Below are 23,439 nucleotides of genomic sequence, written 5' to 3'. Positions count from 1 at the left end.
AAGATCTCACGGCGTTATCTACATTATCGTTTCACTGGTTTCGAGCCAATAAAACGAAGCCTTTGGCGCGCTCTAGGAGAAAGCGTGAACGCTCATTGGTTGATTCTCCTGGAACGTAAACACGCGGCCATTGCAGCCGCCCCGCACCGCTGGCGCGGCCTAACCTATAATCCGCCGGAAGTATAGCCCTGGTCGCTATCATTCATCTACGCGTCGCGCCGAGTACGTTGGGAGGTTATGTTGCTCGGGGATCCAGAGTGAAGACAGAAGAGGTTGGAGAGGGGGAAAGAGAAAGAGAGAGAGAGAGAGAGAGAGCGCAAGTCAAAGTCGGTCGAGCTCATAGGTGCACACGCACCGCGTCTGGAGGGGGGAAGGAGACCGAGGAGGAGGAGGAGTCCCTTAAAAAAATCAATAATCTCATTACGAAATTGCCGAGAGCGCGTACAACAGAGTGTGTTTCGCGTGGCCGCGAACACGTCGCGTTCGCGCCCGGTTTTCTCGAGGGTTCCGAGGACGAGGAAGAGACGCGCCGGGGTGAACCTCGCGCTCGCGTACCCGCGGCCGGTGTCCGCCTCGTCGAGGGGCCAAGAGCGCGTCTCCCGCGGGAGAGCCGCGCGGCATGAGGGCCGCGGAGCTCGGGCCGCGACGCCTCGCCCGGACCGCACACCCGACTCGGCCTCGGCTCGCCGCCATGTTGGATCGGGCCGCGCGTCCGGTTGGTCACCGCGTGCCGGCCGCGCGCCTCGCCGCCTAGTTGCCGTGACCGCCGCGGCGCGGCGCCGCGCGCGCCGTCCCGCCGCGCGCCCGCGCAGTACCGCCCGCCGGCCATCTTTGTCAAGTGGGTAACCTTTGTTGATTTGTGAAATGTGACGCCGTTTTACGCGAGATAATTGGTGATCGCGCGTTATCGTGTGCCGCGCGCCTCCCGCAACGCGTGCCGCCGTGCCCCGCGGATTCGCCGATGGAAGTGGCGCGATAGGAGGTGAGTCCCGCCGGGTTTCCCGGCCGGCGAGGCCGGGATATAAGATAATCGCGGCGGAGGCTCGACGGCGCTCTCTCCGACGCATACGGGCTGCCGCGGCGGCAGCCGCGCGGCCCTCGCTTCGCCGAATTCTCTCCGTGACCCGGGCCGTGGGCGAGCCGAGAGGCTGCTCCCGACCGACGCCCGAGACCCCGGCCGAGCGTTCCCTGCTGCTCTGACCGCTCCGAAAGGCGGCCGCGGCCCGGGGGACGCCGAGAATCGCGCCGCCAGGATCGCGGCCCAAGATGGCTGCCGACGGCCGAGAGAGCCTGGCCTCGCGCTCGCTCGCGGAGGCCCGCGCGCTCCGAGCCGCCCGGGCTCGGCCGCCAAGGCGCGCGCCCAACCTCGGGCCGAGCCCCGAGAGGCCGACTCGAGGAGGTTAGGGCGCCCCTAACCTCCTAGACCGTCTCGCAGCCTCTGTCCTCCGACGCGCCGAACCCGGCGCTACCTTCCGCCGTTTCTCCCTACGGAAAATCAATCCTTGCGGATTGTTTCCCCGACGTTTCGACATCTCGCCATTCCGCCCGGCGAAATACCGAGACGCTGCCGACGCGACCGCTCAATGGCTGCCGACGGGCAGCGGCGCGTCGCCGACGTCGCGGAAACGGCCTCTCGGACGGCGCTCGCTCCTCGACCTCGGGGAACGGCATTCCGTCCGGACGCGACGTCTCCGTCGAGGAAAGTCGTCGAAACGAGCGGCCAGGTCTGGGTGTGCCCCTCGCCGTTCTCGAGCACTCCACGCCGCGCGTCGCGGCCCTCCGCCCGGGAGTTCGTGCGTCATCGATAAACGTCACTTCTGGAGGGAACTTCCCGGGCGACGTTTTCGATCGCCGCGGGTTATTCCTCGGGATTTGACCTCGTCCGGTCGTCGGGTGCGGGAAAATGGCTGCCGACGGCGGAATCGTGGCGGTCCAGTTTCCGACGTGTCCAGCTCGGACGGATATCCAGGCGATAATTTCCGCTGAATTGTCTGACCCCGTTTTCGGACCGTGAACGATTCCGCGGGAAGATGGCGAGGGAGTGATTTCTTTTTTTTTTCCCCTTTCTTTCTCTTTCTTTATTTTTGCCCGATGGGGACGCGTTTGCCTTGCTTAGACCGGAAACGGCGAATATTGCGATTGCGGTAGGTTTTATTACCTTGTGTCGGTTTTTTCTTCTTCTTTTTTCTTCGTTTTTTTTGGAATTTAATTACAAGGGGTTGCATTTAATTAGATGGAACTCGAGGTCTTGGAAAAATGGCTGCCGACGGGAGAGCGACGGCCCGGCTCGCGATGCGCCGAATGTGTTTCCTCCGCGCTCTCGAGAGATCTCGTAAAATCGAGAACCTTGACCGGTCCGTGGCCACGAAATGCTTCAAACTGATCTCGTCGTTTTCTCTCTTTTACTCTCCGGGTGACGCGTCGGAAGATTTCGGATATGTGCCACGTGACTCGGACGCGTCTTTCGTGAGATCGGCCAATACGGGAATTTCTTGTTTAACGAATTTTTAATACTTTATCCGTTCCAACGAGCGCGGGGAAAAATGTTTGGTTTAAGTGAGGAATGTTTGGTTCGACCGTAGAATATATAAATCGAATATAGAACAACCAAATATCCGATTGACGTGGCATACTTCTTTGGTCGATGACTTCGGCTCGATTAGCAAACATTACGATAGAACGTCTTGAGTATTAAAAGTAAATTCGATAGATTTAATCAGAATATTTGGTAAGTTCACTGAAATATTTTCGACAACTAGAGAAACGATTTATCCGATCGAATATATATATATATATATATATATATATATTCGGTTCACTCGATCGATACGTATTGAGATGAACCAAATTTGGTCAAACTTTTTTCCTTTTTTTCTTTCTGCACGAACGTAGAATTTATACATTCTCAATGTACGTCGCCAATTAACTCGTTAAGGCGGGAACTATCTGCCCGTCGTTTTCCTTGATTCAGGAAACTAGAACCCTTTCTGACGGACAAAATCCACTCGATTGTGCAAGTTTCTTCCTAGCCATGATAAACGTGGGAAATTGATCTCGTCTTCTATTTTTCTCAGATCCCGTACATGAAGAAAAGTCTAGGACATTGTTGGACATTTTCGGCAGACCCCGGATGCCTTCTGTTCCTCTAAGAAAGAGTGCGCGAGCCCTCCTCCGTTTCCTGTACAAAATTTCCCACGAAAAGAAGCGTCGACCCCCGGAAACGGCGTAACGAGGGCGTTAAAATTATTCCCCGAAAAGTCGGTGAAGCGGAAGCGCGTTTCTGACCTCTGCGGGAGAATCCTTAACGGCTTTGCGGAAGTGCTCTTAGAGGGTGAACTCTACTTATGGGGTGCATATCCGTATATCATCCGTATCGCTCTGAACGTATGTTAACGACGACGTTATCGCCCGCGAAACGCCTTAAAAGCGTGCTTTCGGAGCGCTTATTCCTTGTTGATACGTCCATAGGTCGCCGGACAGATGTACGATCGGAGGAGAAAGGAAGAGAAATTTTCTTTCTCTCCCCGTTTCCTTCGCGGGGAGGTTTTATATCCGTATCGGGGCTCTACCTCGTGCGTGAGTACGTTAATGGGACGATTTACGGATATGCGCGTACGTGTACGGCAGGGCGACTTGGAAGTGCACCCTCGGAGGGTTTATTCCTCGTTAACACGCGTATAGCCGGGCGGATGCACGATCGGGGATGGCTATCGTTTCCGAGGGGTTGCGGCGTGCCGGTAGTTTCTTTGGATGTGCCTTTTTTTCTTCCCTTCCTCTAGCTCTCCCCTCTCCCGAGGGAGATCGCAACGCGCGCTGTTGCGCGGAATTCGGCTTCCTGGATATTGATTTTTGAGTGGCTGCCGCTCGTCTGCGTGCTCACCTTTTTCTCTTTTTTCCTATTTTGTAAATTCGAGCGAAATTGGACGAACCGCTCGGGCTATCCCGAATGGTTTATAATTCCTAGCCGGGACTTAAAATCGATTGGCATGCAACGTGGTTAAGACACTTAACACTAGGTTTACGGGCACTCTATACCTATATCAAATTGAACGACAACCTGAATTTTCGTCAGATACCGACTTATTTCATCTAGAAACGGCTTAATTATACACCGTTAAATTATGGATTTTGTTACGTGATGTTATATATTATCGTAATATTTATTTCTGGATTTAGTAACCAAGGGGGAGGTATGCAATGATTGCGGTAATTCTTCTCGTAAGGTAAAAAATTCGTTAAATTGACGGGTCTCGTCAATCTTGGGCTAAGAAATGGATTTTATCGGTGATGTGTAGATATTGGATATTTGATTAATTTTTTTGGAAATTGGATACGAAATGATTTCCGATCAATCGAATATATCCGACACGGGTCCGGATCATTCTTCTTGGTAATCTCCGCAAGATGGCCGCCGCTCGAGCGGCGCTCCAGACGCTCGCGTTACTCGGGTAATTACGCGCGGTTATAGGCGCGTCCGGTCGCGCGCGATCTCGCGCCCTGCCGAGAGCGGTCGGCCGAGGGAGCGAGAGCGGAGATGTAGGGGACGCGGGAGCGAGAGAGAGGGCGGGCGCGCGGATCGATGCGCGGACGACGTGTTCTGCTCCCGTGCTCACGTCGCGGCCGTCATTCGTCGGCGGGCCGTTGCCGAGTGCGGTCGCACCGCGACACCTCCCGCGACCCGCGCCTGGCAGCTGCTCACCGAGCGAGAGGCCGTGGACCCGGCCGACGCGCGTGCGCCCACCTCATTCGAGCGGAGACTGTTTCCTCTCTAATGAGGCGAGCGCTCCGCGGCGGCGGTCAGGACGCCGTGACTCGGGATCGCGAAGCGGTGCGTCCGGTCTGGGTCAAGGTGGTCGCTACCCCCTCGGCGGGGTAATGAAGTAAAAGGGTAAAAGGAAATCGGAAGAGGATTGCATCGAAGACCAGAGTAAAGGTCCATTTACAGGCGTCGTATCCAACTCCGGTTTGTACAGGGACGAACATGAATGCTACCCGTAGGATTATGGCACCGCTAATGTAAAAGGCGGATATATACATGTCCGACACTACAAACGGATCGGACACGTGTTAATGGACAGTAAACCGATCTTCCAAGAGTGGCCGATTCGGACCTGTCCGAATGACGCTGATAGAAATTGTCTCCTTCGATTTGTATTGGCGTATTAATACTTTCCGCATTAGTTTCGTATCGCTAGAGATATGGAAATGTGGGAATCCGTCTTGGGGGACAAACCGGTCTTGGATGTGTGGGTTCATGAGCAATTTGCTCACACACAAGTTCGTACGTAAAGGAGACGGAGGCGACGGCTGAATGTGATTAAACTGACGCTATTAATATTTTAATTCGATATTATTTAGGAATGTCTTCATCGATTACCGTGGTCCTGGTCTCAAGATAAAGAGGAAATATTGTTAAAGCCGTGTATATTAAAAAATGAACAACGTCATTTAGTACCAGCGGTAGTCGTTTAAAGGAGAATAAATCCCGAGTAAAGCTATGTTTAGAGTACAGAGAGGCGTAGCGCTTAGTTCAAGCCCATGAACTTGTCGAGGCGCTACTGCGTCTTCTCACGATACTCCGAGATAAATCTAAGATGTTATTTCCATCAATGCACGGACACGGTATAGACATGTCTGAAAAGGCTTTAAGGTGATATATGCAACTGTCCCCTGAACCGTCAAAATATTGATAAAACATTTCTCCGAACTCGGCGCACCGAATCGTTTGAAACTGTACCACGTGAGTGGGGAGGCTCTGAGGAAGGTTGGGGCACTCGTGAAATTTCGTTTCGTGTTTTTTTTTTCTCTTTCTTTCTCTTTTACATTTTATAAACACGTTGAAAATATTTCCTACAAAATTTCATTTTATTTGTGCAGGCTCCTTAGGGCATTCGTATGCATGTGGTGAAATTTTAAACGATACGGTACTCTCGGTTGGAGAAGTTTCAAAGACAATTGACCGCTTAGGTGGCACTTTCGCATCACCTTAGTTTGGAGAAGTTTCACTTCACCTTCTTTCTCTTGTATCGGAAACGTAAACTCGAACGAGGGTACGCGTTGGCGGTGCTCTTGGAGAAGGGAACGCGGTTCGTGACGACCCAGGTTACCGCGTTTCCATTAGCTGTATAGGTAACCCGAGTGCATTAGACTCGAATAGGCATGTCGGCGCACAGAACTCACCTCGGCTCCCCTCTTGAGTGCAGAGACTGCGTGCGTCTCCCTTCAATCGGGTTGCGCGGGTCAGTTGACCTTGGAAAAATCGCCATTCCCGGAGAGAAATGCAGCCGAGTCACGCAGGAGGCTCTGCGAACGCGGTTTACGGTCCACTTCCTGCAGGGAAGATTTATGGGCTTCCTTCGGGTGGCTCGAGTCCCGGATAATGCCGCGAAACGAACATTCCGGAACGGAATTCTCGTTTTTGGGGAGGATACGACCAGCCCTCCGTATCCCTATGACATCCCGCGGGAATAATACTCCTCCCTTGAAAGCTGACGCTTCTGGAAATATTTGTCGCCGACTCAATGGACCGTCTTACGTGTATTTCCGAACCCCAGATTTCCGGTTCTGTGAACCGGGAATCCAATTTGAGGCACAAACAAAATTAACAGGCTTATTGGAATATTTCTGTGATGTAGATGTTTGTGCCATGTTGTTTTGTTTGTGCCATTTTTTTTTTACAAAAAACCAGAGCTGTTCGAAAAGATAAACAAATTCTGAAATCGTGGAGATTTGGATTTTTCGGCTCTAATGGGTTCTCTGACGTTAGGGAAATTCAGAGCCTCGAAAACGTTGAAATGGTCATTTTCGGAAATTGTTTATTTTTTTTAATAGCTCTGGTTTTTGAAAAAAAAAAATGCCACAAACAAAACTCAACGTCGTTAATGTATAAAAAATTATATAAAAATATAATAAAGTAGCCAGCTAACGGGACGGAGAAATTAATACCAATAAAAGCATCGAGTTAATATTCGTACTTTCTTGTATCGGTCCATCCGTGCCGGGTTATCCGGTCTGTCATTTTCTGGTAAACTTTGAAACACACTGAAACGGCATCGAAGAGGAGGATATTTACGATCTTAGTTTATAGAAGAAAAAATGAATCAACGAGATACTTAGCCAGATCAGAGCGATGATTGGCGCGCCCTTTCGCGGAAAGAAATCGAGTTTAAACTCTTTCCGCCTTGCTTCTCGGTGAAGATATATTTATTATCTGGTATCGGTCGAGCGATCCAGGCCTAGGTCAACGTTTACTACGCCACCTTCAATACTCGAGATATGCTTCCATTGAGATGCTCCACGGCCCCGCTTATTGAGGCTATTAACGATCGCGTTGTGTGGGCACTTGTGCCCCTAGATTGGACCCTAGGAGGCAATTCCCTTCCGAGGCATTTCAATGCGATATTTCCATACGTCTTCCTCGATCTAATCATCGAATCTTGTTCCTCGTAGAAAGAGAAGTAACGCTGGAAAATTCGCGACGGTCTTGCGAATGATTTACGAGAAAATATCACGAAACCCTTCCGACTTGATTCCTCTATCTACTTATCGAATCTACAATAGTTTGCCGCAGAAAGAAAAGAAAAGCAGGAAAGTTCGCGACGGTCTTGTGAATAATAATTTTAAAGAAAAAAATGTCTCGAATCGCTGCAGATGCGATTTCTCTATCTAATCATCGAATTTAGTTTCCCGCAAAAATGAAACACAGGAAAAGTCGCGATAGCTTTGCAAATGATTTAGGGGGGAAAAATATCTCAAAACGCTGTAGACGCGATTATTCTATCGGCAGATCTGGGATTCGTATTGCCGAAAGCGAAGCAGTTTATGACTCACGAGCTCCCGATAACGACCGATGCAAATTGAAATCAATTTCTCGCTCCGCGAAGTACGACGCCGCGAAGGGGAGCCTCTTCGCTCGATAAAGTACGACTTCTGGAGCGGACTTTTCCTTTTTCCACCTTCAACTTTTCTCTGCCGTAAACGTATCGCATCCCTGCAACGAGAGACTCGTGCGAGCCAGAACGGCGAGGTTTAACTCATTTTTTACGGGGGAAGAGAGGCCAGCCATGCGTCGTCGCTTTCCACCCTTGAGTCTAGACGAGACATAATTTAATTAAAATTTACCACGACAATAGTGATTAATGGTAACAGGCAAATTTCACATTGGGGAGGAAAGGAAACGATAAATGCCGATCGGAGATTTACCAAGACAGATTTCATGGAGAATAGACAGACGGAAAGGCTAATGATTTGCGTGCGCGCACTCTACGGGTGTATGGTCTATGGTCGTTCGATTGCGCAAGAAAGCTCCGGGGTAGAATGACTTTTAATATCTCTCGCATGTCTGACCCCACGTCCCGTTTACTTTTCCCAGCGACTCGGGAAGAAAGTGAAACGTCCGAGGTTAGGCACCGTATACCGATCCGTCACGTGGAGGTGTTCTTGTATTTCCGCTAGTCGAGATATATCGGATGCTCACGCGATTCGTTCACTGCCCTGGAACGATTTCCCGTTGCTTCCGGAATGATGCCCCAAACGGTTACAAAGTTACGGGTCGGCGAAGTCGCGAGGTGGACGAGTTCTGCTTGACCGCGGCCATTTTGGGCGGAACCGAATCCAATGGACTGGGGGCTACCCGCGGACGTCACGTCGATGACGCGCGCGGGGAGAGGGAGCACCTCCTCGCAAATTGGAAAATGTCAGGCCCGATGATTGCGATCGGTTAATTACGTCGCCGGTGCCGTAGCCGGGCACGCAACGCGCCGGCGATATTTCCGCCGGATCGGCCGTCACGAACAGCGGGCCTTAATTAACTCGGCATTCGGCCGAATGCGTTTCTCTCCTGCTCTCCTCTTGATACCGCTTCATTTGATCGCATCGCGCCAATTGAACCCCTTGCCCCCGCGACGCGCTCGCCAAACACCCGCGGAAGAAGGATGCCGGTTCCGGGAGTCCCGCAGGTGCGGGGACGGAGGCGATCGGCAACCTTCTTCGGCTTCTACCTAATAGAGGTCGATTTACCCCTGCTCATCCTCCACTGAGTAAAAACCAAGAGTAAATTAACCTTGAAAAGTGTATTGAAAAAAAAAAAAAAGAGTAGTTTCAAATAAAAAAAAGTTACGCCAACTCATTACTGAGTAGAATCATGCAAATGCAAAATGTGATTTATCTCCAAATCTAAGTTGAACCAACTAGCTTCGCCCTAGTTAACTCAAAATGAGTTGAATTTACTCGATGCGAATGCCTTCTCTTCTTATACGGGCGGTACCGTGTCCACAGGGGAGGCACTCGCGTCCGCCGGGGTACGATACGGATACGTCTCGGGTGGGGGTAAATCGACCTTAAGGAAAAGAGGAAGAATCGATCGTAAAGTATGTTGTCTTTCCAGGTGGTCGGGTCACCGCGGCGGAGAGAAGACCCCCGGTCCCGGGTCAGAATGTGAGTGTCGGTGCCCCCCGGGGTGTCGGCCAGCGCGGTGGGTTCGGTGGTGGGTCCGGGTGAGCTCGTTGGTTCAGCTCCGGGTGCCGAGCCATGGGTGAGCCCGCGACCGCCGACACGTGGTCCGCCTGGTTCCTGGACGCGATCCGCAAGATCCGCAGCCAGAAGCAGCGGCCCAGCGTCGAGCGGATATGCCACGCGATTCGGCAGCACCACAACTACCACGAGGAGGAGATCGCCGAGCACCTGGAGGTGGCGGTGAGGCGTGGCGACGTCCTCAAGATCTTCAACAAGGGCCAGTCCTCCTACAAGGACCCGGGCGGCCTTCAGTCCCGGCCGCTCAAGGTCACCAGGACCGCGGACCTCAGCAAGGTCTTCGGGAAGGCGGTGCGCGAGCTCGGCGAACGCGACGGCTCCACCATCCGGAGCATCGAGCGGTACATCAGGCAGAGCCACACCGTCGAGGAGGAGGCCGAGGGCGACCTGCGCACCGCCCTCCGGCTCTCCGCTAAGCGGGCCGTCGACCGCGGATTCGTTCTCCAAGATGGCCGCCTCTTCCGCCAGCCCGACCGGCCGCCCAACCTCTCCAAGAAGCTCGGCGACCCCGCACACCACCATGGCTCGCGCGAAAACGCTGAGCCTCCGGCCCCTAAGGTAAGCTAGAATTTTACATTCCGCTTAACTCTTCAACGGGACGTGAAAGCGGCATCCGAGGAGTCAATCGTTTGTGAAAGCATTCTCCGAATCGGGTGTACCAACTTGTTTCAAATTTTACCACATGATTGAGGAGACTCTAGGATAGGTCCTGAAACTCGAGAAATTTCATTTTGTTTTTTTTTTAATAAGAAATTTTGAAAATAGCTGTAAACAAATTATATTAGAATTGAAATTTCTTGGGCGTCAGGGCCTTCCCTATAGCCTCCATGTTTACATTGTAAAGTTTGAAACGATTCATTGGACTCACATTGGAGAAAAGTTTCATAAACGAAATCTATTTGGCGACACTTTCACATCACCTTAAGGCGACATGAAAGTGGCACCTGAGAGGTTTCTTTTACGAAACTTTCCTTCCGACTAGGTGTACTGAATCGTTCGAAATTCTCCCATTGGAGTATGGGATGTCTTAAAGAAGGTGCTGATACCAATGAAACTTTACTTTTCAAAATTGGTTCACTAAAAGTCACTAATTTTTATAGAAAGTGAAATTTCATGGGGGTCAGGGCGTTCCTTGTGGCCTCCATATTCACGTGATAGATTTTCTGGGGGAAAAGAAGCCTTAATAGCACGAGTCTTGTTTCACGCGATATTCGGTAAACCTGATTGTGACGAGTTTTCTGTTTCCTTTGGCGGTTAAGACGCACTTCGAGACTCCCTTCTTCGTGGTGCGGCGTTCTCCGGGCGACCTTGGACTCGAAAGTCCCGCGTCGGACCGCCATCTTGGTTCCCCGTGTCTTGAGGTTGCACTCAAGGATCCTGCACTATGCCGGTTTCTCGTGGAGCTAGCTCGTTGCAGGAATTTTCCATGGGGCCGTTGAGTAGGATCCTGGAAGTAGCTATTTTGATGGAAACGTCCGGTGCTTGCGTAGAAACGATCGGGAGTCCTGGCGACTAAGGTGTAACGAGGGTTTCCGATCCGTGGAAACATACGTTCTTCACTGTCGTTTCCCGCTCCTCATTTCGTCGAACAGGAAGAGCGTCATCGTTGAAATCGCGGTCCTCGTTCGTGCGTTTTTTTTTCTTCTTTTTTTCCTTTCCCTTCTCGTGGTATCGCATCTTGCATACCTTTTTTTCGCGGCGCAACGCTCCGCGGGCGACCTTGAACCGGAAAGCCCGCCGTCGGGCGCGCCATCTTGCTTTCCGTACATCGCGGCCACGGAGTGATAGGTATCTAGACGCGCGAGTGTACGGGTATCCGAGTCCAAGTATTCCGCACGTATTCACCAAGCCTGCCTCCTGCCCTCGCACAGGGTGGTACAAACTATACACATCCCTTCGCCGCGACATTTCGATACAAAGTAGTTGACTTTTTGTATATGCAAATTCAGACGGGAAAATTTTGCTTCGATTTTCGTTTTAACCGAAACTTCTTATGGTGCGGTCGTACATCGAAAATCGCACGTTACGGCAGGGACCCGGAAAGTGCTTTTCATATGCTGACAGTTAGTTACTATTTATACTCACTTTTATGCCTTAGTACCACACTGATAAAAATCGATGGAAACTTACATACATTTTTACACACTTCATAACTTAAGTTTCACATAGAAAGACGTAAAATGGGAGAATTGCATATTAGCAAATTAATAAATACGCCTAACATTGTATGTTTACCCTATTCGTGCAATTTTACTTGAATTTAATGTAATATTACGTTATAATTTTCTATAATTTTTATGTTAATTTTACTGCAATTTATTGTAGCATCGAAATAACCAATGATTGAGTGTGTAAATTTACACGGACATTGATATCAGTGCGACCGAATTTGCGTAACCGTCTTTGTTAGTGCATAATTCCGTCGGTAAATTATTGGCATCTTAAGTGAAATTATAATAGTCATGCCCGAAACAATCGGTACCGAATGCGAAGGGCCCTTCGTAAAGGTATAATTAAGAATAATTAATAATGTCTAATCATTATTTTTAACTTAGAAGTTTCACTTCCAAAGCGTTAACCGGTCTATAAACCTCGTGCCTCGGAAAGGCTTTCACGGATACTTCACGTAATAGTAATCGCAAACGTAACGGCAGGTCGAGTTAAGCGCAGAAAATTCAATATGGCGTCTTACGTCCGACAGTCTGATTGACATTTTCTATGCTTACGGTGTTGATGCGAGATATTCGAAAAGGCCTTTAACCGCAAGATCCAAGTATCCACGATCGCTGAGTCGATTCTCGCTTTCCATTGGCCGGGTTCACTGTAGGTCAAACGTATAGGAGGTAAAAAGACTCGCAGTTCCTGTGAGCGAACGTTCCATTAATCTCCGCGGCCTGTCGGAGTGGAGTGTCTCTTTGTCAGGTTTAAGTCCCGTTCGCAACGAGGGAGCACCGACCGCGATAGAGTACGGCAACGTTTCCTCGACGTTTGCCCACAATCACCTGCAACGTTGCAAATGCCTCGCACACGAGATCGCGCTGCCGTACTCTAAGGCGCTACCGTCGATTACCTCTGCCGCACCGAACTGAAGCGAAATGTCACGCCGCCATTGCGAGACCAAAATGGCGCGCCTTCGACCGGGTCCCATTCCTTCGACGATCTTTCCCGAACCCCGCAACACGGGAGAGATTTATCAATTAGGAGAACGGAATGCTGCCACTATTCTGGAAACAATGGCACCAAGTGAGAGGTTCGCATTTTCGAGGACGTTGCGTAATCGGGGAATTAAAATCCGAGGTGGGAAGCTTGCCAGGTCGGGACGGGCAATGGCGGTTGGTTCGCTAGAGAGGGACGCCATCTTGCCTTTAGAAACGAAGAAGATAGCTCATGGGTCTATGAAGAAAGCGATGCAAGTGTGCATTCTTGAGGTTTAATGACACCGCAAAGGATTAACGATCGTTAATGACAATTCGTTCTTCGCTGCGTTAAACGATACTTGTATACTTTTATACGGTTTTATTATAAGCTACTACTTAAAGATTACACGAATCTCGAAACGGTTAACACTAATTACATCCTTATATTCAATTTCTATCTTAAATGAAAGAAGAACGATACAAGGAACCACTTGACGATGTATGCGACGCATCAAGGTGGATCTTTTGAACGGAAAATCCGTTGCGCACAAAGTTAACGCTAACGCAACATAGCATTTTTTTTTTTTTAATATAAAGATGTACAAACGGTTTGAAGTACGCGGTAACCGTGACTCACGTTCACCATTTTCATCCTTAAAGACAGGGTCGCAATGCAATTTCTCCATCGTGGTACCTCTTGACGCGCGTTTTATCGTACTTTAAAAAAAAATGCGCCATACGCTTTGGCTGTTGTTTACGGATACAAGGTTACGCGCATGTGGTAGCAAAGAAAGATGACCGCTGCAGTGCCTTGTTACGTTTCGAGCTTCAGTCCCCTTGTCTAAAATCTCACTTTATCATCCACTCGTTCCTTGGTAGATCCATGAGATATCTTTATCGCCCTATCCGAAATGCGGTGGGTCTGCGAGTTATGCAGAATGCCCACGCCCAAGCGAAACTAGGCGAGGAGGGTTACAGAATAAAGGGGGTTGCCGCGATATCTCTTGCCCGACTTCCGGCCGCTCGTTTGTATACCTCGCGCTCTTATTGGCCGGCCGTGGCAGGTCGGTGGAATGACTCCTTCTTCACCGACGCGTATCGGATCTCGGACCTTGATACACTTCGACGCGGCGGTCCCCTCACCGTTCCTCCGTGTTTCCTCGTTGCACCCCGCATTCGGCGTGGCTCGTTTGTACACTCTTCTACATTTGTACGTTTAGTTTCTTACAGGGTTTAACCGATAGTTGAGATAAACTAAATTATTCCTCTCACCGTGGCCGAAGTATATCCAAGATGGCGGCCCGACTCCCGTTCTCTCCGTCGCGCAACCTCGCGTTTCGATATATACCGTTCCCTCGCTTTTGACGGCGCTCGGCTCACGTGACTCGCGACGTGTCTCGCGGCACTCTTGCATTCTCCGTAATCGGTGACGCAATCCCCTCGGCTCCTCCCGCCGAAGGAAGGAATTCGAGCCCCGGTGCGAGATTAGCATAATTGCACGTCGCCGGGAAATTGGCGAAGTCGCGATCGCCGCTTATACGCCCGAGAACCGCTAGTCGCGATTAACTTTTGGCTCTTCGTTGCCCTCGAGTTACGTTAATCCTGAAATCTCGATCCTTATTGTATATAACTCTGTAGCATCTCGCTCGAACTCAATGTTACGAGTTTCTCGCTCAGAAACGTATTTGGCTCGAAACCTTACCGAGTTACGCTAATCCGCGACTGTGCGTTACCAGAGATCCGCGTGACGTCACTAGGTTGGACGGTTGCGTTTCCGAACACCTTGCGCGAGAAGAATGCGCGGTCGACTCATTCCGCGTGCGGCTGACCAACCACCTCTAACCCTTTCACCTCTGTTGAACGATCACATTGAGTGTCTCGCTGCGGTTCGTCTATGTATCAATCTTGTTCGTAAGATATTATAGAATCAGGTCCTGGTAAATTCCCTTGCATTATCGTGAAGATAGCAAAGAGCGAATTGAAGGGCAATCCTTTTCCTTCCCTCTATTCCTGATAGGTGGTTGGTACGTTGCGTCGTGAAATTCTTGTCACGAACACAGAGAGATAGAAAGAACGAGAAAACGGCTCCTATGTTTTCTCTCTTTCAATTCTATCTTCATACTTGGATTGCTGACGTGCGGAGTACATACACCGAGGAAAAAAAAAAGTTGATTGTTTAGTTTAACTCGATGACATCAATTTTCCTTGCAATCATATATGATTCAACAATATATATATTTGTTTCAGTTAACTAATTCTTTTTCTCGGTGTACATTATGTATCCATGTTGTATTTCTTGACACCATGCGCGAAAGATATGTGCGACAACAAATTAGCTCTTCCTATTCGTGGCTGACCAATGACCTTCAACGATTGATCTCGATTGACCGATTGCACTGAGAATTTTATCGGGGTTCGCTCGTATCTGAACTGTATTATGGGAAAAAAAAAATTGGGTTCCACGTAACCGTTAATTGTTTATGGTTGATAAAGAGCAGAGGAACCGCAAAGTCCAAATGCCCCCGACTCTGGAACCATGGTGTTTACCTTGCACAACCGACCGTTAAGTGACCCCACCCTTTCGCTAAAGCCGTGCTACCGCAACCCCTTCTTAAGGATCTGCCTACCCCGCGTCGACGGGCGACATCGAGACAGGGGAACGTTAAGGGTACGTTAGGGGCCACGTGACGCGTAAGGACGCGCGGTTCACCGAGCTAGCCAATCGCCGGCCATTTGCCGGATGATTGGTCGCCGCTCGCCGTCGAGCAACAGGTCGTTGGTCCACGAACTGGAAGCTGCTCTCGCGCGATCGTAAACCGCTCGGTTCGCTTTCGGCGGTTTCCACCGGTTATATATTCAAAGTCGCGACTTCGCACTCCGGCTCCATGGAAACCGGACCCACGCGGCCGGTCCTTTTACTGCTCCCTAGAAACAGCAAATCGTCTGTTATGACGATGTAGAGATAGAACCCGGATTTTCCGGGTCGGCTCGCTCGAGTACTTTCTCCTACCGAGTGGCGGCGCGCGCATCCGCGAGCTCTCCCACGCGAGGCTCTTATCTTCGCCGACGCTGCGACGCGGGGTTTCTCGTTAATTGCCAACTAATTGCGGTTTCCATGAAATCTCTAAGTGCGCCGGCCTCCGAAGATAAACGGAACGATCTGTTCGATGTAAATACGGTTCAATTAGGGATTCCAAGATGGCGTCTTCGAGACTCGGACGGGGAAAGGTGACAAGGTGTACTCCCACGGAGGGCTTATTTCTTTTTTTTATTCATTTTGCGTCTTTCAAAAGGCTGATATACTGCAATGTGTCAGGGGTTTGTTTACAAATATCGCGAGGAAGTCATTTCGTTTTGAAATTGAACGGTGTCTAGGTGTTCGGCAAGATCCTTGCAATAATTGGACTGGAAAGAAGGAGAACGTTACTATTTATACACTATATTTTTTATTTTGTCATTCCTTAATTTAGATAATTATCTGTTCATTGGTTGGTAAGCGTGGTTACGTCTTGGAAGCGTGTTTATCGTTGGTCTTTTCAAAGGGCTGCGCGGGAGCACTTTTCATCATGGAGCACCTCGTTCAATGAAAATTCTCCAATATTTCTCTTCTCCAATTAATAAGGGCGCCGTTTCGGGTCCATGCAAAGCTTGCCAGATAAAATCCCCCCTCCTTCACCGTCGCGTTTAAGAACCTGTTACTAATTGCGTGACATAATCGGGATTGATTAACGCCGTTACACGGTGTACTTTGCGCGCGATCGCGTTGCATAACCTCGATAAGGCAGACGTAACGATTATTGTCGGGGTATATATCCCTATATCGTCGCTTCGGTAGATCCGAGACAATGAAACAATCGGTGTACAGCCGCTCGTTGTCCCGCTACTAAATATTTCAAAGATTCAAAACGTCCCGGTATGCAGCGTCACCCATTGGTCAATCACGAGAGTGCATTCCTTCGACCAATCAGGTTCCTCCATTTGGTGGAGCGGCGCGGCGATTCGCGAGCGCGCGGAATCTAAACCGACCAATCGGAACGCTCGATCCGCCATCTGGCAGCGCGTTATCCTTTGTTTATCCCACGCCGTGTGATCGCGCGACCGTTTTGCACGGCTTTCCGATGCCGTCTGCTTTATGTGTGCAATTCCGCTGCAGTAAATGAAGTATCCACTCTCAAATCTCCCAACGATTTTTTCTGGTCAATGCAACGGTTACTTTGCCTTGGCGTTTCTGTTGCTTTCCAGTTTATGCCCCTCTGCCAACGCAGCGGATCCATTTTTGCGTGTCGGACTCGTTCCGCTCCATTTCAACGATACGCCTTCCAGAAGAATCCCTTTAATCACTTGGCATTGTCCGCATTCAAAAAAAAAAATAAAATAAAAACTAAATTGAAAGAAACTATAAAATATCATTAATTACTTTTTTACGAAATGCCCCCCGCGAAGGAATTGGTTGTTTCGGGCATAATTAGTTTTATTTTTTCTAAGGGTTATTTCTATTTCACATTGCATGCCAACAAGTAGCCGATAGAGTAACGCATCGATGTAATTACATTTACGGGAATCGCGTTAAGATTAAAACAGAGCTGAATGTAAATACTGTAAAATAAATGGGTCGCTTCAGAGTCCCCACTTCTGATGCCGATGTAAAATAAGTCGGCCACAAGGTGCAAAAAGAAAAGCTCTTTATTTCGGGAGACGGCATTACACGGGAACCGCCGACATGAAACTTCTGTTTTTCGCAGTCTCTTGACCGTTGTCAAGAGACATACAAAAAACGGTTGTGAGAAGAGCGTGCATAGGGTGTCCGGATACAACAATACTAATGACTGTAAAAAATAGGTGCACTTTTCGAATCGAGCCTCTTTCAACGCTAGTAAACTACAGGCGATATATCCCGCTGTGAGATTTTAAGAAAAAAATGGGGGAAAAAAAAATAAGAAACGTTCTTAGAGAAGACCGCATTTAACAATATCTCGTTTCGCCGCGTACTTTTGCGCGTTCGCAGCTGCCCGGTTACGCGCGTGCAAGCGACCCATGGGTGCGTAATTAATAAGATGCACCCTACCCGATCGCCGGAGATACCCGCGGGGGAAGTTCTGGTAATGTCCGGTATGAATAATTACGCCGCTCCAGTTTGCTGGTCGCTCGTCGAACGTATATACATACAATGGGGCCAATGTAGCGCCCCGCAACGATACGCTGGCGCGCGTTTACGTGCCGAGCACGAAGACCCCTCGGCCACGATAATTGGCCGATCCGCGCAAAGATGGCCCGCCAATAAACCCCCGCTCCTACCCTGGAAATCTCTATTGTCCCCCTCTTCGAATTCCGCTGCGTAATTGTTGCGGTGAGTCGCCGGAACGTGGCAACAGCGCGCGCGGGCTCGACCCGGCCGACTCGAGGGTCGCGCCATCTGTCGGCGCGGCGGATAACTTTTCCAGCCGGTTGGTAACACAGACAGGAGACATTGATTAAAGGAAGAGACTGCGAAGAAGAGCGCGAGAGGGGGGATCCCTCTGATCTCTGATGCAGCGAGATAGGCCCGAGTCAATGACGCATCCTATGACGTCACAGGAAGTGACGCAACAGGGCTATATTTAAGCCCCTTTGATCTTACGAAGAATGCGAGACGCGATCGCGTTACTTGCCAATAATTCGGAGGAAATGAGAACATAAATCCGGGAGCTATTTCTTGATCGAGCGTTGAAATGTGGAACATTTCCTTATGTTAACGCTGATACAGGCGTTTATCTGCAAATATGGGTCCAACGGCCTGTTGTCATGACGTTGGAATTCGGTTCAAGAATTTGGAACGTGAACACGGTCGATTTTGTTAAATAAGATCGGATGAAAAATGCATCCTCTTCTCCATCTTTGTATGCTCATTGTGCAGGTTATACATTTGACTATAACTATTGGACTGTGTTTACACCTTAGTGCGAAAAACTTGCGAATTTGTCCCCCATAATTTGTTACTAGTACAATCTCTCCACTCTCACTAATAACGTTTAGATACTACATCGTTTAATTCCCATGCGGGTTATTCATTTCCTGTGCAAATTATTCTCCGCTTGATAATGAAATAATTGTGGCGGTCTCAGGCCGCGTGCCCGTGTTCGGGATATAAAATAGAGCGTGTCCGTAGTTAACGGTTAAAAATAAATAATAATCGAATTGAAGTGCCGAACTTTGGCGTTAAGTATTCGGTATCGTTCGCGTAGCCTTTTAAGTGTATTTGGCGCGAACCTCTACCGAGTTTCCTGATCGCAATATTTCCTGAACTTCTGCTCTTTTTCCAGCTACCAGCACCGCTGCCGATATGCAGGGAGTGTCTGGGGGCGACGATGGCCAGCAACAACAACAACACGAAGCGCACCACCGCCGAGAAGCTGAGCAGATGCAGCTTGTGCGGCGCCGCGCTGCACAACTCGTGCGCGCCGCCGGAGCTTTCGCTCCTGGTTGACCGTGGCGCCACCTGGTCGTGCGACGACTGCTCCCCCACGTGCGCGGGCTGCCAACTAGAGCGGGAGTCCCAGAACTACCTGGTCAAGTGCGCCGGGTGCGTCAAGTGCTACCACCCGACCTGCCTTGACCCCGCGGTGGACAAGAAGAGCAAGGCCCCATGGCGGTGTCGACACTGCCAGACGGCGCACCACCCTTCCTCGAGCAGGGAGGACGGGAAGAGGCACAAGTCCCAGGACACCTCCCCCCAGTCCGACGGGACGCTCACGAGCGCCAGGAAACGGCTGAGCAAGATCCGAGAGAACAGAAAGTGAGTCGGAAAGTGGCGCCGCGACCGGCTAACTCTCCCGCACTGGTCTCTGTACTAATCGGACGTTCCTGAAAAACAAAATGGCGCGACGATCAGGGAAGACTACTTCGCCTAAGATTTCCCTATATATAATAATCGTAGAACTGGTATCGGTAGTACTTGCGGATGCGTCAAAAGCAGTGGGTTGTTCGAAATGTGTAAAATTGAAATCTCGATTATTCGGGGTAATGACCAGGAATTGGTGCCCGAATAATTTAAAATCACGGGCAATGCGGAAGCTATCACAATGCGCGTACATTTTCTCAAACTTGTGGGTTATGCTTCGATTAATAATCGCGGATAGTAATGATCGTCGGTTAATTCGAAGACCGGCTATTCGGATAACGAACGTCGGGTTAATGGAGCGTCTACGGTATATGGTTACTCGAAAAACATGAGACCACTGCAGTTCCATCTGCACGTGCGTACAATTTACTTAATAGCGGCATTGGTATGCCTTGAGTTCATTACGCAACATTCCGCAAAGAGCAAGTAGGTATCCGTTATTCGGTTAGTATAGAGATCAGTGCTCTCCTGTGTGGAAAAACGTCGATGGAGTAATGCTTGCTATTTATCCAGATTCAGAGTAGATCTTGTCTCGCTGAAAGGCGATGTCATCTATCGTAATGAGACCTTAACCCGTTCGCGACCAGCGTCGCATATCTCCGAATCTTTGCGAGAGGCCAGGATTTCTTAATTGTGACAATTTTGAATGCTTTAAAAAAGCTTGGGCTACGGTGGAGGTTTGCCTATCGAACGGCGGTTGCAAACGCGTTAAGGCTCTTATGACTAAGCTCAAATCATGAAAGCTATCTCGCCGGAGAAGAAGCTCGTCGGTACTAACGCAACCTCTTGTTTCCGTTAGATCGGCAGCGTCCAGAAAGAGCCTGACGGTGTCCATCCCGGGAAAGAAGGGCAGCACGGCGGTGGCTCAGGTGGACAGCAGCTCGGACGGTAATGCGGGTGTTGTCTCCCCTCGTCAGCCGGCCTTAAACTCCCCTTCCTTACCGCACCCCCCCGTCCCGCAGTTAGGCCAGGGTAGGCTGCTAGAGGAGAAGAACGACCGGATCTCGAAGGAGAAGCAGAAGTTCTTTAGGTTGAGCGCGTTCAACGCGGAGCACAGCAAGCTGAGGCGAGCGGCGGGCGTCGGTGAGAAGTCGTCGGGGCCGCTCGGCGCGAGTCCCGGGCCAGGTCGAGGCGCCGACGCCCCCAGGAGAGCAGCGCCCTCCGGCGGCCGGCGAGTTCCGGCTTTCTCCGCCGGGAGCAGCACCAGTGCCGGCAGCAGCGCCGCCAGCAGCGAGGCAAGCAACGACTCGGAGACCTCGGAACCGAGCGAGACCTCCGAGGAGGAGGAGGAGCAGGAGGAGGAGGAGGACGAGGAGGAGACCTCGAGCGAGTCGAGCGAGTCCTCGTCCTCGTCCTCGGACGAGGGAGAGGCCCGGGAGCCCGCGAAGCCCGCGGGCCCTTTCTCCTGCGACCTTAGCGAGGACAAGCCCTGGGGCTTCGCCGCTGCCGCCGCCAAGCTCAACGTCGAGTCGCCCTTCTTCTGCAACATCACCGGCATCTTCGGGGCGCCCCTGCCGAAGCTCGACCTGACGAACAAGCCGACCTTCGGGCTGCACATCCAACCCGCGGCAAGTCCTAGGGACGGGAAGAAGTCGGAGAGGAGCGCGCCCGCCGGCACTGAGAAGTGCAGACCTGGTGCCGGCCAGCTCAGGGGCCTTTTCGACGGTCTCAGCCACTTCTTTTCAGCCCCCACCCACACGAGGGCGCGATCTGGCGCTCAGGCGCCGAACTACGCGCCGGATCGCAGGAAACGACCCCTTGGCGAGGAGGGGGCCAACCAGGAGCGGGCTAAGTCGCTGCGAACCGGCCACCACAGGGGCAAGCGAGACGAGTCGCCCGATGAGGGCAGCTGCTCCAGAGAGAGGAAGAGAAGCCTGGCAGAGGAGTCCCCCAGGGTCCCTAGGCCTGGTATCTTCGTGCCCTCTGACGAGTGCCTCTACGGACCCGGGGCCGAAAGAGCCACGAAGATGACCCCCTCGAACCTCGTCAAGACCGCTGTCAATACCAAACGACACGAGCAGGAGAGGAGAAAACGCCTGAAAGGCGTCGACGATGCGCCTCTGGTGAAGTGCGCCTCCACCGCGACGTCCCCTGGCTCCGGATTGGCCAGGCACGAGTCGCTCGCGAAGAAGAACGCCGAGGCACCCCGGTCGCGCCACCCTGAGCCTGACTTTCCGACCTCGCCGACCCCCCTTGGCCAATCCAGCCCCGTCGTCTCTAATTCCTCCCCCAAATCCAACCCTCGAGCCTGTACTAGCGCCACCACCACCAACACCACCACGACACCCCGCGCGACACCCTGCTCCAACAGGAAGGGTAAGAGTCTACCCCACCCGTTCACTTTCCCAACCTCGATGATGCACCCCATCGCAAAGACTCCCTCTAATCTAATCCTCGCTCTCACCACCGTGGATGTGTTGGCGGTGTGGTGTGGTATTTGTGTGTATGTATGACCGTAACCTCTTTCCGATGGAACCGGCAGCGCCGACCAATGGGCGTCGGGCGAGCGCGACGCGCCGGTCGCGCCTCTGGCGGCGGCGCCCCGAAACGCGGGTCTATCTGGTTCCTTCGGAGTGGCTTAGCCAACCCATTCTTAGAGCAAACTGGAATGAGAATTACAGAGTATAACGAGTGCGGCGTAATGGTTTTGATATATTTTGAATCAAGGACGAAATTAACGTCCAGAATAAATTATAGTAGAACCGTTTTTTAAATTGTAAATACATTGACTCGGATTCCAGTTTGCATAGAGTTGGGTGGAATTAACAAATGTCGCTGGTTTAGATAAGTGGAGGCAACGCGGATGTTTAGGCTCGCGGATTGTTATCTTGGGTATGTTAATCGTTTAGGATTAATCCACGACGTTACATAACATAATAAAATCTCCACTTATCTTGCGCCGAAATAATAATTTTTGCGTTCAACTGCATGTTATCGTCCTACTACATAGCTGTAGCACATCTTAATCAGTGTATCATGTTTAGGTTAGACTGTAAATAGTTGCATGCGGCGACGCCTGGCGTCGCTCGAGGCCATTAAGCTTTCATGGGGTAAAAGTTACTATTAATCCACCGTTCGAGCGACTCTTGGTACCAGTCGCAACGAAGGGTGACTAAAACCTCAAGGCCGCGTTCCAGTTTTGACCGCAACCACGGAAACCTTTGGCTTGCCTCGTATCAACGCCATTTCTCTTCTTTCCTTTTCTTTCTTTTTTTTTCTTTTCTAACGGACTCTCGATTGCGCCCACGATCGAGAAGAAGCGCAGCTCCGGGAAACGGGAATCCCGTTGAGCGATCTCACGTTTGAAGTTTCCATGTCGGAGACGTTGTCAGGCACTGATAACCGTGATCATGACTATTGCAGGCTTCACTCGCAATTATTACCTCGCAATCAACGCCAACCGCCACCCTGACACTTTGCCAACACATCCCGCGACCCCGAAGCTTCGCTTTTCCGCCCACCATTAATTAACAGCCGCCATTGATGAGCATTTCTCGCATTTCGGTCGCTTTCCCAAGATGGCGGCACTACTCTTTCGACCCGGAATACCCGGTCACCCGTAACCCGCACCACCCGAATCGAAAGCTTCCCTCTTTCGCTGGGCGAACCACAAAATGCAAACTGAGTGGAAACGCCGCCGAAAGCGGAAGCTTTCGATACCACAATATATCGCACATCGCCTCCACGTGTCATTCGGTAACGTAGCGAGCTACACGGTCGCGAGACATGAGTTTTCACCCCAGACGTCGTCGCCGTGGGTTTCATTTGCTGGTTAGCTGGCTGCGATATATATATATATTTTTAGATTTAAACCATGGACCATGAGGTCATAGACTGCGGACGGATGGCGAACCCACCCGCGGGAGTTCCTATCAAGCTTAGTTAGATTTTGTC

The 23,439-nt window shown here is 50.8% G+C and overlaps 1 protein-coding gene and 1 long non-coding RNA gene across 6 annotated transcripts in view; one reads left to right on the top strand and one right to left on the bottom strand.

Moving 5' to 3' along the window:
* The window catches only part of LOC105704519 (histone acetyltransferase KAT6A), a 32,209-nt gene that overhangs the window by 928 nt on the left and 7,842 nt on the right, over positions 1–23,439 (top strand). For 3 of the 5 annotated variants that reach the window (XM_012433813.2, XM_012433809.2, XM_012433810.2), the window contains exons 2-4: positions 9,386–10,089; positions 18,968–19,440; positions 20,345–21,861. In XM_012433813.2, the coding sequence (XP_012289236.1) occupies positions 9,529–10,089; positions 18,968–19,440; positions 20,345–21,861 (2,551 nt within the window). In that variant the 5' untranslated portion in view covers positions 9,386–9,528. Of the gene's footprint in view, positions 1–835; positions 983–9,385; positions 10,090–18,967; positions 19,441–20,344; positions 21,862–23,439 lie in introns of those variants that run through there. The other 2 variants (XM_012433812.1, XM_012433814.2) reach the window with 2 other exon arrangements.
* On the bottom strand, positions 13,033–15,341 carry LOC105704520. The gene is made up of 2 exons (XR_001104464.2): positions 13,941–15,341; positions 13,033–13,870 (listed from the first exon to the last, which is right to left on the bottom strand). It is a non-coding gene; the product is annotated as an uncharacterized LOC105704520 (long non-coding RNA).

Source organism: Orussus abietinus, unplaced genomic scaffold (genome assembly GCF_000612105.2).
Source record: "Orussus abietinus isolate OABI.00-Male unplaced genomic scaffold, Oabi_2.0 scaffold6, whole genome shotgun sequence".
NCBI classification, from domain to species: domain Eukaryota; kingdom Metazoa; phylum Arthropoda; class Insecta; order Hymenoptera; family Orussidae; genus Orussus; species Orussus abietinus.
Note: the sequence above shows the minus strand (reverse complement) of the source record. Positions and strands in the feature narration are given on the sequence as shown.